Source organism: Trachymyrmex septentrionalis, unplaced genomic scaffold (assembly GCF_001594115.1).
Source record: "Trachymyrmex septentrionalis isolate Tsep2-gDNA-1 unplaced genomic scaffold, Tsep1.0 scaffold60, whole genome shotgun sequence".
Classification (NCBI taxonomy): Eukaryota; Metazoa; Arthropoda; class Insecta; order Hymenoptera; family Formicidae; genus Trachymyrmex; species Trachymyrmex septentrionalis.
This window is the reverse complement of record NW_017305779.1, coordinates 949,185-962,906: the sequence shown is the minus strand read 5'-3', so window position 1 is coordinate 962,906 and position 13,722 is coordinate 949,185. Positions and strand designations below refer to the sequence as shown.

The 13,722-nt window shown below is 29.4% G+C and overlaps 1 protein-coding gene across 2 annotated transcripts in view; it reads left to right on the top strand.

Moving 5' to 3' along the window:
- The first annotated feature begins 7,660 nt into the window (after nucleotides 1-7,660).
- The window catches only part of LOC108752626 (thrombospondin type-1 domain-containing protein 4-like), a 22,001-nt gene continuing 15,939 nt past the window's right edge, over nucleotides 7,661-13,722 (top strand). The window contains exons 1-3 of one of the 2 annotated variants that reach the window (XM_018493595.1): nucleotides 7,661-7,871; nucleotides 7,964-8,134; nucleotides 11,566-11,763. In XM_018493595.1, the coding sequence (XP_018349097.1) occupies nucleotides 11,722-11,763 (42 nt within the window). In that variant the 5' untranslated portion in view covers nucleotides 7,661-7,871; nucleotides 7,964-8,134; nucleotides 11,566-11,721. Of the gene's footprint in view, nucleotides 8,135-11,565; nucleotides 11,764-13,722 lie in introns of both variants that reach the window. The other variant, XM_018493594.1, reaches the window with a different exon arrangement.

The window sequence follows — 13,722 nt, the reverse complement described above, 5'->3', positions numbered from 1 at the left end:
TATCATAGGACGTATTTCATTATACAATATATTTAATGAATATTTTTTTAGCCAAAAGCATTAAATCAGCATTTGGAAATATTGATTCTATATGAATTTTATTAACGTTTTGTATATTTTTTATAAATTAAAATGTTATTTAATAATATATTTAGTTTAAAGTAGTAAGTTTAAATGTTTTAAGTATAAATTTGAAAGTATAATACACATACAGAACGCTGATATTGGAAATGTATTAATATTTATAATTTACGTATAAAAATGAATATTATATGTTTACTTTAATGTTGTAGTAATTATATGTTTTATTTATAATACTTAATAAAGTTTATTTAGAACATTAAAATGTACATATACATAATTTATTTTATTTAAAATAATAATTTTTTAATGAACAATGCGCCACATAAAACTTTTTGACTGTTACTTACGATCATGATGTTGACGTATGAGAAAGAGCTGGATCTTTTAATCATTTGTAAAAATTGTATCATTAATATTTAGTTCTTTTATTTAAAATTTAATATAAACAAATTCGGTAAAAAAATATCTTTGAATTACGTCGAATTTTTATTTAAAAAATATAATTTTATACATATCTATGGAAAGCTTATTAAGAGATTGATATCGATAGCGATAAGAAGAAACAATTTATTAATTGTTTTGTCGGTATTGCAATAAATAATTTACGCACAATAATTTATTTATGAAATTTATTAAAAATATTGTTAAGAAGTTAATATAATTTGGAGAAAAATTATAATTTATAATTCTTATACTGTTAAGATAATTGGACCTATATGGCTTTACAATTTTTTTTAATTTTTTGTCAAGTTTAACATTGAAAGCTGATTTAAATTTCAAAGAAAAAGTATTTCTGAATATTAAAAAAGATAAGGGATATTTTCAATATTTATAAGAATATAGTAAAAATTTTTAGAGAATGTAGCATTTCCTTAACTGAACCTTAAAGATTCGAACTGAATTAACAAGAATGACTAATTATAAAAATTTGTAATCTAGTATAGTAAGATCTCGTCTTTTAATTACCACAATAAGATGGAGTATATTAGTTCAGATACATTTGGCTACTTCGTTTATTTCTTTATTTTAATTTAACTTTTTAAAAATTTAGTCTATATTTATAGGAATTGCCCATACAAAAAAAAAATAATCGTGATTTTAAAAACAAAAAAGATATTAAGTCTATAATTTCAGATGATGTAATCTTTCATGACAGCTTTATCTACATATTTATATTATTAAATAATATAAAATACTATTATATAAAATATTGCAATATGCAAAGACATGATCAATATTTGCCGCAGGCAAATGTTCTGATGCTCTGATAGGTTTAGTAATGAATCCTTTGGACTTGTTAGTGCGAGGTCTGTCGCATGTAGAGTCTTAAAGAAACATGAGATTTATCGACCTGAAAGGTTCTTCGGCATCTATCAGATCGACCAGATGCGAGCTGAACGTTTCTGGCTATTGGACAAGAATCGAGAAAACCTTACGTCGTGTAGGTGGTCACGCAGAAAAATACTTTATGATTTCTTTATTTTCTAAAACAAGACGTTCTTTTAATAGAAAAAAAATCTAAAATTTCAATTTAACTTATTCGAGATATTAGGAGAAAAATGGTTTAAGTAAGACGAAATTATTTGACAAATAAATAAAAAAACATTATTTATATACATAAAAATATGCTCTTATATATTAGATTTTAGATACATATATTAGATATTTGTGAATAAAATAAAATCTCTTTAAGTTTACTATCTCACAATCTTGTGGTAAATATTTAGAATGTTCCTCTGTTAGAAATATGGCAATTATCTTTAGTTGCACCATACCTCGCGGGAAATTGCTAGGCATGCAACTAACGAAATAATTGTCCACTAATCGCAATTGGAATAAAAATCAAATGCATGTATTGTGCTATTGTGATGACAAATTGTAAGTACTTTTGCCGGAAGGCTTCCGTATTTTACGTCGTAACAATATGCCGTTATTGTAAAATACAGACCGGATCTTGGACAAAATCGATGCGAGTAATTTTCCAAATAACACGGGTCTTGCGATCTATTAATCGTTCGTGATCTAATGCATTAGTCATGCGATTCGGAAGGGCTGATATTATCTTTTGAAATAGAAATTGTGCATTCCGCAAAAGGTTCAGTCAATTTTCTCGTATACCAATGACGCAATGGCGTAATTTATTTGTCACCTGGAGCAATGCTTGGTAGGGTAAAATAAAATATAAATGTAGAAGTGAAAGCTTATAGCGCTTACAGCATTAAATTAAGAAAAAAGTATATTAATTCCTCTTAGAAGCTATTACTGATTTACATATGTATATTAAAATGTTATAGTTGCTCTGCGTGCTACTGCAGCTTCTATCAGTGATTTCATTTCGATAAGATGCAAGATAATATTCTTCCTAGAAAGGAAAATATTCTAGCCTATCTAATATGAGAGAAGTACAGCTTCAAGGAGCACGCGTTTTATTGCCTTTCATTAATTAACGATAATATCAAAGCGTGCAATAATTTAGGACAACCGCGGAAAGTAGCTACGCAAGCGAGCCCAAAAATGTTTATTAGAGTATTAGTGTCGTTTCAACGCGAGCTAGACGCGACGTAAGATCACGATTAAAAGCGTTTACCAGACACGGCGGATTAAGAGCGACGCACGGTCCAACCGTTACCTCGTTAAAAGCGCGGAATTGTGCATGCTGGAATTATACGTAAATCTGTCCGTGATAGCCGCCTTTAAATATCGGTGCTGGTGGCACCCGATTACATAATTCACCGGGCAAGTCGCAGTAAGTTTCTGAACCCGAATCTTTATGAGGGACTTGCGAATTAATAATAGATGCATGTGGCAAGAAGCAGAGTAGGGTAAGGAAAAGATGGGGTAAAGTAAGAGATTAATTTATGCAATTCACAATCACGCGTTTTACTTTAATATTATTCTAATATCAATTGATTTATTTTACTTTAATTGCCTAATAGCATTCAATTGTAGTAATTCTTAAATTATCTTTTTGTATTATTCGCATAATGATCTAATTTCATTAATTGTTATTTATTTTTTTGTTTATTCAAAGGCTTTTTTTAAATAGATTTATTTATTTTTGTTTCTGCAAGAATCGTCAACAATAATATATTTTAAACTTCGTCAAGAAAAATATATTTTAAACTTATACTTCGGAATATTAATTAATGTCTTGCTTACTTATTATAGATTTTTGGGACGATCGTAGAATTCTTTTTCAATAATAATGCAAAATATACCTAATGTAAGATTAATTTTTCTAGGAAAGGCTGTAAGCAGTTTTGTATTAGGCACTATAACACGTACGATGCTATGTTATGTTAATTTTATAAATAATCTTTTTATTTTAATTATAAAACGAGCGGTTTATCTTAATTGAAAGTAATAGTTATTTGAAATTCCTCAAAAAGATAAGAATGTCAGTAAATTTATGTTTTCCAAATTGTCTGATTAAGATTAGAATGAAAGGAGATTTTTCTCGTTTCATCGATGGAATCATAAGTGTATCCCCCATGGATGATGATAGGAGAACTGGTCCGGTAGCGGTATTTAAAAAGCTAGAAGAGGACGGCGAACTATAGCGATAACACGCTAACCACAGTGTACCGTCACATTAGCGATAACGTGAAATTACCACGAGGCATAATTCCCATGAATCGCAGAGCCTCAAGAAGTAATCACTGGCTTTATTGAAAGGTGACCGCTGCTCTGGATTCTTGTTGTAAAAAAAAATTGTTTTTAAGTGATTGGATTGTGAGAAGAATTCTTTCGCGGTATTCCGTAAAGTGCTATAGCAAACAGTTATAACATTATATTTGCAATATGTAACCGAAGAGCGCCATTAGAAATGTCCACGATGTTTATGACATTTTCACGCGGTAAAGACTTGCATTACCGAGACCTTATTCTGCCACGATCAATGATCGAAATGAAGATGTATCGTCATCGCGCGAGTCGAGGCTTCGTACGAATATATACGTATAGATATGATTGAGATCTCAATTACGTACTTTTCTCGTTATATAATATTTATTTAATGTTAGTTATGCATAATTTTATAATTATATTTAGTAACGCACGCTCTTGCAAGATATTCGTCATTTAATGTTAGCTCACAAGTGCCGTAAGTTTAGTGAATCAAAAATACTTATTGGCGCAAAAGTAAAAATCCGTATTTACAGTTTAGATAAGAAACGTTAATAAGTTATATATTGTAACTTATATATTGTATGCTACTTCTGTGATTTATATCAGTACATTAGTAAAATATTTTTAAACTAAAGTTATCATGCAGCTGGATTATTTATACCGTAGCCTTTAGCAACGTCCGTATTACAACACTGTTTAATGTATAAACTTTTTAACTAAATATAGGTGCAGCTAGGACTGAAGATTGAGAACTTTGCGCTAATGGCAAATAAAATTTTAAGAAAAACTCGATTAAGATTTCTCACCGTTGATTTATGACATCATTATGCTACGTTGGTTTTACAGAGAAATAAATCCAAGCAATATCAGAGTTGTGAAGTATTTATTTCCATCTTATGGTATTTAAAAAGCAATTTAATACAATCTATTGATTGTAGTTGCGCAATTGCGAAATTTTTGCGCAGTTAAGCCGACCATAATAATTCGCGCAAAAATTTCGCTCTTCTCACCAATTACGTAACAGAATGCATAGACATGCAGCTCAGCGCCTAATATTAAATCGTTGCTCATTGCGCGGCGGTGTGAAGCGGATTTTGCCGATAAGTTATGAATGTACTATAGATGCCATTAGCGTGAATGAATTGCGCGTTTATTTCCGCGCGTTAATAAATAACAGTTTCCTCGGGCGTCTTGCAAAAATTGGAGCAATCACGTGGCTGGTCTTCTATATATTTTTCAAACTAATTCCATAATACGAGATCGAAAAGATTTGATTGTCTGGGGTAAACAAGACGGTGATCTTAATGTTTTACTAATTAGGTATAATAATGGAGTAGAAAATACGATTTTAGATATGAAATACGTGATTATTGCTTAAAATAATGATTTTTGTCGGATTAAAGCAGTTGATCGGGGGCGAACTGTTGTATTACATTAAGTCGACGAAAGCTTGTGTTCGCAAAGCATCAAAGTATTTGCAGACACGTTGTTTGATGCTAAAAGCACACACCGATCGTTATCGCCTGAATCGACCAATTATGACGCAACGTTAATGATCCCAATGAATGGTGTCATCGAGTCAATGACACTGCGAGCAGACAAAAAAGCAGGTAGCTATACGAGTCGTGCAATTAGCTCCACTTGCTATGCTATAATCATCGTATTACATGGAATCATTGCATGGCATTTGAATGTGTCGAGAGAGGATCTGATAAATATTTAAATCTTGTTAATTAGCGCCATTACGCTGGGATAACTATAATCATGTAGTTTAAATAGATACTTTATCATAATCGTTTTTACTTGTAACAAAATACTATAGACACACACACATACACACACACACACACACACATTGTTCCTTTCTCTTATTATTTTTTAAATTAAAATATTTAAACATTTCTGAAGTGTATTATATGTATAAATTTTTCTATATAAATATATTATTTTTTATAAATATGTTATTAATTTTACTAAATTTTAAATATCTTTGGACACGGTTTTTTAGTTTAGTGTAAAATAATACAGAACGTATGTGTATACTAAATTACAAAAAAGATACAATAAGATATGTTGTTACAAAAAAACAGCTTTGCTGAAGTATCTAAAAATTTAGCTAAATGCAGATCTGAAAATAATTTTGTTGAATTATCAAAATAATTGTATAGGTACTAGCTGTTAGAAACTTTTTGTAGTGTTGCTCATCATGTTTGAGTTTTCTACATAATTATTTTGATAGGTCAACAAAATTATTTTTATCTCTATATTTACTTAAATTTTTAGATATTTCAGCAAAATTGTTCTTTCCTTATAACATTGTTAGTTTTATTTTTAAATCACAGTTTAAAGAGTTCAATAAAATTAAAATATTAAATTTTAATTTTATTGTAACTTCAAATGTATCTATTTACACTGTGCTTACAGGTTCTGATAAGACAGTGGCCGTCTCCTCGTAAAAGAATATTCTGGTATTATACAAAATTATTTCTTATACTTTGACGATGCAATCGAGAGAATATGACCCAGTACACTTATTTATACCTCGAATGGAGCGGATGATGATGAACGACGATGATACAAGGAGTAAGATGCACTCCTTGCTCTAGGAACGCAGTAATTTAGCGATATCAGCTGACAGACCGACGTGGCTAATTCTATCTAGCGCCACTCGATAATTTACTCGTGGAAATGCATTAGATCGCATTGGGGCAACCACTAATTACAAGCTGCCTTGTATATGTATGCCTTGTATAAACGCAGCTAGCTACAAACATGATCAAATGTTAAACTACGGCGAAAGTCACCTATTGGTTATCAATGTCAGTTCATGTCATCACTTCCTTTCAAAATCGTTTAAAGTAAAGTAAATCAATTGCGATTTTCCAAACATCTGAAAAATTATTTACACAGATTTATTTAGATTTAATGTAGATCAGTATTTCCCAATTTTTTAAAGGACATATTTTCATGAATATATATAGTCGGTATTTATACGTAAATATATTTTAGAAAAATAAAATAATATAAAGATTTAGCTTTTATATAAAATTCTAATAGTAAACAGCTAATTATAAATCATATTGATGTTTCGCAACAGCGAGATTTGATGTATGACCGGTTATACGATGCACTAAGAACGTTCTTCGTTTATATTTTCTTTTGGTGCAGAGACGTCAGTCAGGTCCCACTTTCGTCATATACATATATGTTTGACATCTCGTCATCATTTCCAAGAGAAATAAGATTTCAGAAATACTAATCTAAATTAAGTACTTTTGCTCATTATAATATCGTAATGTTATAAACCATGTATCTATCTCTGATTTCATCTTTAAATTAAGTCTAATCAAAAGCTTGATTTTATCAGATACTTTAAAATTAATTTGTTTTTGTTTTCTAAATAATACAAAAGAATACTTTGACCCGTTTTTCATAAAATTTATAAAATTTATCTGTATAATAAGGAATTCTATTTAATACTTTACTTTATAGAATTAAAAAAAATTTGAATATTAAAATATTCTTATTGGATACATTAGAAAAATGTGATTTACATAAAATCCCTTTTAAAAATTTAATTAATTTAGCTAATAAATTTAATTAATTTATATAATAAACGAAAAAAGTTTGATACTCTCAAAATATTGACATAGGATATTAATTTTTTTAAGACTTCTGAATTAGCGAAATTCGCTTTGGCCATTCTCCAACTGGACCAATAAACGTGACAGACATTTTAATTGATTTCCATTAAATTCTTTTTCCGTATTATTTAAAGATTCGCATCGCAAAATGAAGAAAAGTGCATTTGCATTTTTTGAAATGACATCTTCATACTTCGTTGCCAGGTGACGAGTCGTGGCGGAGGCGCCCAAAGCTCGGTTCCGCGACTTCACGCGGGCATATAAAATCGGTCCTCCACCGACGGGAGCCGTCAGTACGAAACAACACCTCTGACAGAGATACTCGACTCTCGGATCTGTTCACTAGTCTGCAACATGTACCTCTTACTGTACTGTACACACGTTTAAATTTACACGCAAAACAATACCGAAAAAATTATCGGGGAGCACTAATATATAAATTCCCATGCAGCCATCCCACAGAGATATTGCAATTATAACATTGATGAACGTTGATTTGCTTGTCGATCGGCGTTGGTAAACCAACTAATTGGTGAACTAATTGACGATAAATCTATTAGCTTACGAATATTGAACACTACACATTCGAAATAATTGTGTAATTACAGTGCGATCAATCAAGATGAATCTCTTCAATGTGATAATAATTTGCTCTGCAAATTTACGAATGAGATATGTATTCTGTGATCAATATGTGAACTGGTATTAGCTGCCGTATCTAGTTAGTGTGTTTATACTCTGTCAACAGTTTCACGTACAGTCCGAACTCGGTACAACAGGTCAGTCAAGTAGTCCCAATAATTATGATTTAATGTAATCTTTATTTTGAATAAAGGCTTATAATTTAAATAAAATTAATAATAATATCCTTAAGATTTAAAATGGTTTTAAAATAAGACTTATAAAAAATATATATAATTTTTTACATAAAGTTGTAGTAATATAAAATATTTATATAAAGTATGTTAGTAAATAATAATTAATATATAATTTTTTATAATCTAATTAAATCACTAAATAAAAATGCTTGTCTTATTAATAAATTACGTAACGACAAAATAATATATAAATGTTACATTAATGCATACATCTTAAACGTTGTTGTAACAACCAATCAAATAAAGTTTATCATCCAATTTAATTACAGCGTGTACCAAGTTCCGTTCTTGTAATTATCGTAGCCAATATAATTGCGAACGCAGTCGGGACAACAAACCCGTGATCGGAAATATGTAATACGCAAACCTGTGATTAGTTACGTTCTACTCGGTCGAAAATGACTCCTTGTTCACAGGCTTGTTCACAAGTTTGCCTTTTGCAAACGTGTATTAATAGTGCGGTAGTGCCAATAGGATTCGATAATCGTAAAAATAAACGGTACTTGCGTAAGATTTCCTCAAACACTCTATCTCACCGCGATGCGACGTGTTTTCTCTGCAATAAAGTAAGACTTCCAATAAACAGTACTTTGATAGAAAACACACGGAAACACACGCAAATAATTTTCCAATCTGTAACAAAGGCTTTTACATTGAATAACCACATGATATTTTCAACACGCATGGAAAAATTTTTGTAACAGCATTTGTTTATTGTATAAATTTTATATTGCACATAATTATAAAGATTAAACTTTTATTAATATAAAAGTAAAATTCTTTAAATAATTCCGATAAATTAATCACATATAAAATATCAATAAATAATTATCATCTTTATACTGTTTGTCACATATATTATAAGGTAATAATAGTTCCAATAAAACAATTCATAATGTTAATAAAATGGACTGTTAACGGACTGTGTAACATTTTAATAAAATTATCTATTTTATCTAGATGATAAAAGTTTTCTAGTTTCAATTTGAAAGACAGAAACCACATGTTCTGCTTAAAAAGTTAATAAAATTATCATGTACACACAGTTTATTCGTCACGCAGGCATGCACGATGCAATCGAGGTATATTCAAACCAGCAATAATTGCAAGTTTAATAAGCAATTCGTATGCAATTTAATGACCATATATCACGCGGGCTAATTTGCATTGATCGCGTATTTGTACCTTAAATAACGCACACCGCAGTCCTGTTTCGACTATCAATAATGTCGACAATCTTTTACGATATTATGGAATATATCCATCACTGAACAACATATGTCGAGCTTACGCGACAGTTCACCGGTGCAATGACATTATCGTGAGGAACTATCGCGTTTCAGAATATGCAGCAGGACGGTGCGCGCAATGCTCACCGTCCGCGAGTTCTGTTTCTGTAAAAAATTCTTCGATACTTCAAACCGGCGCGCTCGACTGCGGCGAATTTATCGTACTCGATTATGCAAGCGCACTCGTATAATTGGCGACGCGACTTCGCGCGGCCTTTGTCGGCGATTTATCTCGCAACGCGCGTGTATAGATTTGCACGGAGGCAGGCTTTCTTGTAAGCAATCGAAATTTATGGTTCGTTTGTAATCTGTAGTTCGTGTGTCTGAAATTGTAGTCCATTGATTTCGATGACAAAACATCACGTAAATCGACATTTGTTTTGATACTAATTAAAGAAATATTATAACTATTTGAAAAAAAATTTGAAGAAGATAATCTTAATCTCAATTTTAATGTATCAAAATATGTAATGAAATATATTAAATCTCTCTGTTACATGTAATTTGCTGATAATTCTAGCTTCGGGCTACTCCACCTTCGACAGGTCGACGTACGAGTAATATAGGTTCTTGTCTAACACTTACTAGCAACTGGAGCATGAAAACATTATACGTGCATGCACTCACATGAACGCCAGCCGATGACTTCTCTAATATCCAATTTCCTTCGTCTCAGTTAGCTTCTCCAGCGTCACGCAATAACATTTGGTTTGAATGTCAAACGTTTTAACGCAAACAAGTCGCAATGATAATTAATTTGCTGATTATTGATTTAATAAAGAGCAAATCGTATTATTATAAAATTTGTAATAATTTATGATTTTATTATAAAATATCATAATCTATTGCGCTCATATATACCATTTTATTTAAAAAAAAGTATATATATATATATATTTACACAGTTTAAAATTTATATTAAAATAAAATATTGTAAAATAAGTTTCTAATTGTTTAAATTTATAATATTAAGTATCTTTATTTGAAATAAAAAATAACTGTTTTATATATATATCTTTATATATATATATATTTATATATATATCTTGTTTTTAATTTATCTCTAAAATTAATTTAGCGTATTTTTTCAATTGTAGTTTTATTGTTTAGAAGTTTTTATTTTTATAAAAAAGACGAAAAAGACAAATAGAAAACAATTATGAACAAATTCGACATACATATAATATAAATTTGTTTTTTATTTGACATTTTATCGAGCAATATCATTTAACGCAACGATGAATTTGCTAGAGTTCAATCAAGTTCTCATAAAATTGCGAATCGTCGGAACTTTATAGAGACGATGATGTAATTGCATTCCACGCGATTGGTACCGATGTTCATAAGGTTTTATCTCTGGAATGTTATAATGATAATATTCTCTTATCGTTACTATTTGCGAAATATTACACTGAAAAAAAATATATATAAATTTTAATAAATATTTAATTGAATAGTTCTAATGTAAGTAAAATTTATTTATTTTGTACAAAAACTAGCTATTAATTTAATTTAACTACATTTTATTTTAAATAAATATTCGTTTACTGTAAGTAAATGTTCACACATTTAGTTCTCTTCAAAAAATATATATTAAGATTTAGTAAATTTTTTTTCAGTGGAAAAGAACAACTTAGAAGTTGGATTGTATCACGAATTCTGCGACATAATTGCATAAGCAAGACACAAAATGTTAAGTTAATTTATTTACTTAAAAAAATTTAAAGTATATTTTTTATTATTACATCTATATTTTTTATTTTTTTCTAAAATAACACTATTTTTATACAAATCTTTTATTATGATATCGCAGTTTCATAAACTGTATTGTCTGAAATTGAAACAAAAAATTAAGAAAGTCTAAGAAATCTAAAAATGATTTGATTTTTATAAATGATAAAAAAATAGTATTAAAATTTCACAATTTGTGATATTATTCTAAATATTCACATAATATTAAAAAGATTTAACATTAATACAGTATTAAGTTATAAAGAAACAATTTGTTTACACAATCTAACAACTTTTGCTGAATATTTTCAGTAAAAATTTAACGATTGCATCGAGCATCATTTAAAACAGTGAAAAATGACGTAAGATTAAACGTGCAGAGTGCGGAAAGAAAAGTGTATACCGTCTCACCGGAAGCTGCAACGAGATGCATTGACAGTGAAGCCACAAGAGCGAAAATCCGTCAAGATGCAATCACTCGTCCTTCCCTTTTTGCTGCTATCTTTAACGGTAAGGCATAAGCGCAACGCAACTAATATATATTGACGTGTGATTTACTGCACCATTAAGGCGGCCGTCCGGCTGCAGCTTCAATGTCAAACTCATATATCAAACGTGGGCGAAATTGTTCGTAAATATGTTCCGGCATGTGTCACATCGCGTCGCCAGTCCCGATCCCTGAGGTCGATCGCATAATTTCTTCTTAGAAATGGAAATGTAATGGATGAAAATCTGTACACACAATTCACAGAAGTCTTGACTTTTGTTGGCATGCGAAATATGATGAAATTCTAATAGATAAAGTTCGCATATTACAAGTGTAAAGATAAAAAATATGAGAAAGTTTACTCATTATTATGTTACCGAGACTTTAACAAATTTTATTCTTACATATGTTTTTGACACTAAATATTTATTTATAATGGTGTTTCATAAATCGTAATACAATTGGAAAAGAGGTGATTCTTCATATAGAAGTATAACCAAAAATAAAATTTTTTTGCATGATGCTTTGTTTTTGGGCAATATTTTCAACAATTAGTAAAGTAATAAAATTCGAGCTTGAATATCCTGTTTTATTATGTCTCGATTATCAAATACGATACCCAATTCCAAACACGAGCAGAGATAGTAGCTTACAGCGAGATCCGTTGAAATACACGTACGCGCCGAAAATTTTTATTTCGATTTTCCCGAAAACAAAGTTTTATATGAAAAAATTTTATTCCGCATTTTTTACTTATTATATATGTAGTTGACTCATTTTTACATGAGAAATCATTATTTTCCTGGTTATAATATATTATTTATGGAATCTATAAATATGAAAGGATTTTGTGTTTCAAATTTCTTTTATTAATAGTCAGTTTTGACAACTATGTTTTAAAATGTTTTATTAGAAACAATATGCAATATTTATTATCTAAAAATTTACATAGTTGAGTTTATAAAAAAAAGTATTTTTTTCAAATTGTTTTGTACATTCAAAAACAATTTTAATTTCTGAGACAAATTAAATAAAAAAAACTATTTCAATATCTGTTCTTCTTTAATTCACGATGCTTTTTCAGTCGATGATGAGAGACTTCCGCCAGTGACTCGAGTCTCTACGAGGTAATAAAAAAAGTGTTACACGGCAACAGATCTTCGTCTCACGATGATAAGAATTTCTTATAAAAGAGCGTAGCTTTATCTACATATGCAATGAAAATTCTCCTAAAATACATGCGTATATTTTAGGCGAAGGTTAATGCACTGGTACATAGTTAATGTCATTGGACATGCCAATTAGAATATAAATTTCGGAGAAACTTACAAAGCTAATTTATATATAAAACAAGTAAAATTGAATATTAGATAAATTAAATGAAACATAAAATAAGAACAAACTTTTAGATTATACGATTAGAATTCTAATAATAATATTGTATAAAATATTACATAAACTACAAATTTCCAAAAATTTTCAAATTATCTTTTCTTTCACTTTTAACTCAATGCAAATATTCTTTAACTATTTTATAGTTTATATTTTATATACAAAACTTTATAATTCATATTTTCTGCAGAATTATAACAAGTATTTTAAAAAACACAACATACATGTACAATAAGAAAAAATTGGTTTTTTTATTATTGCATATTGTCTTTTTATAAATTTCTAGTTGTCAGATTAAAATTAAAACGAGTTATGCTACATGTTAATTAACTATAGTTGCGTCAATAAAAAATACATTCAAGCGTGAAGCAACTTTATGAAAAAGAGAAAAGTATTGCTTCGTTTTGCAAAAAAGACGGAAGTATCGCAAGATGTTAATTGGAACAAACGATCAGCCTTGTACACTAACGTCATCATAATATCATTCCAACTGGATCAACCGGCTTATGGGTAAAACGATCTTCTATTAACATAATTCAAGCGCTACTGACGCCTAATTATAGACAATTTAAGGACCGTACGAGGATTGT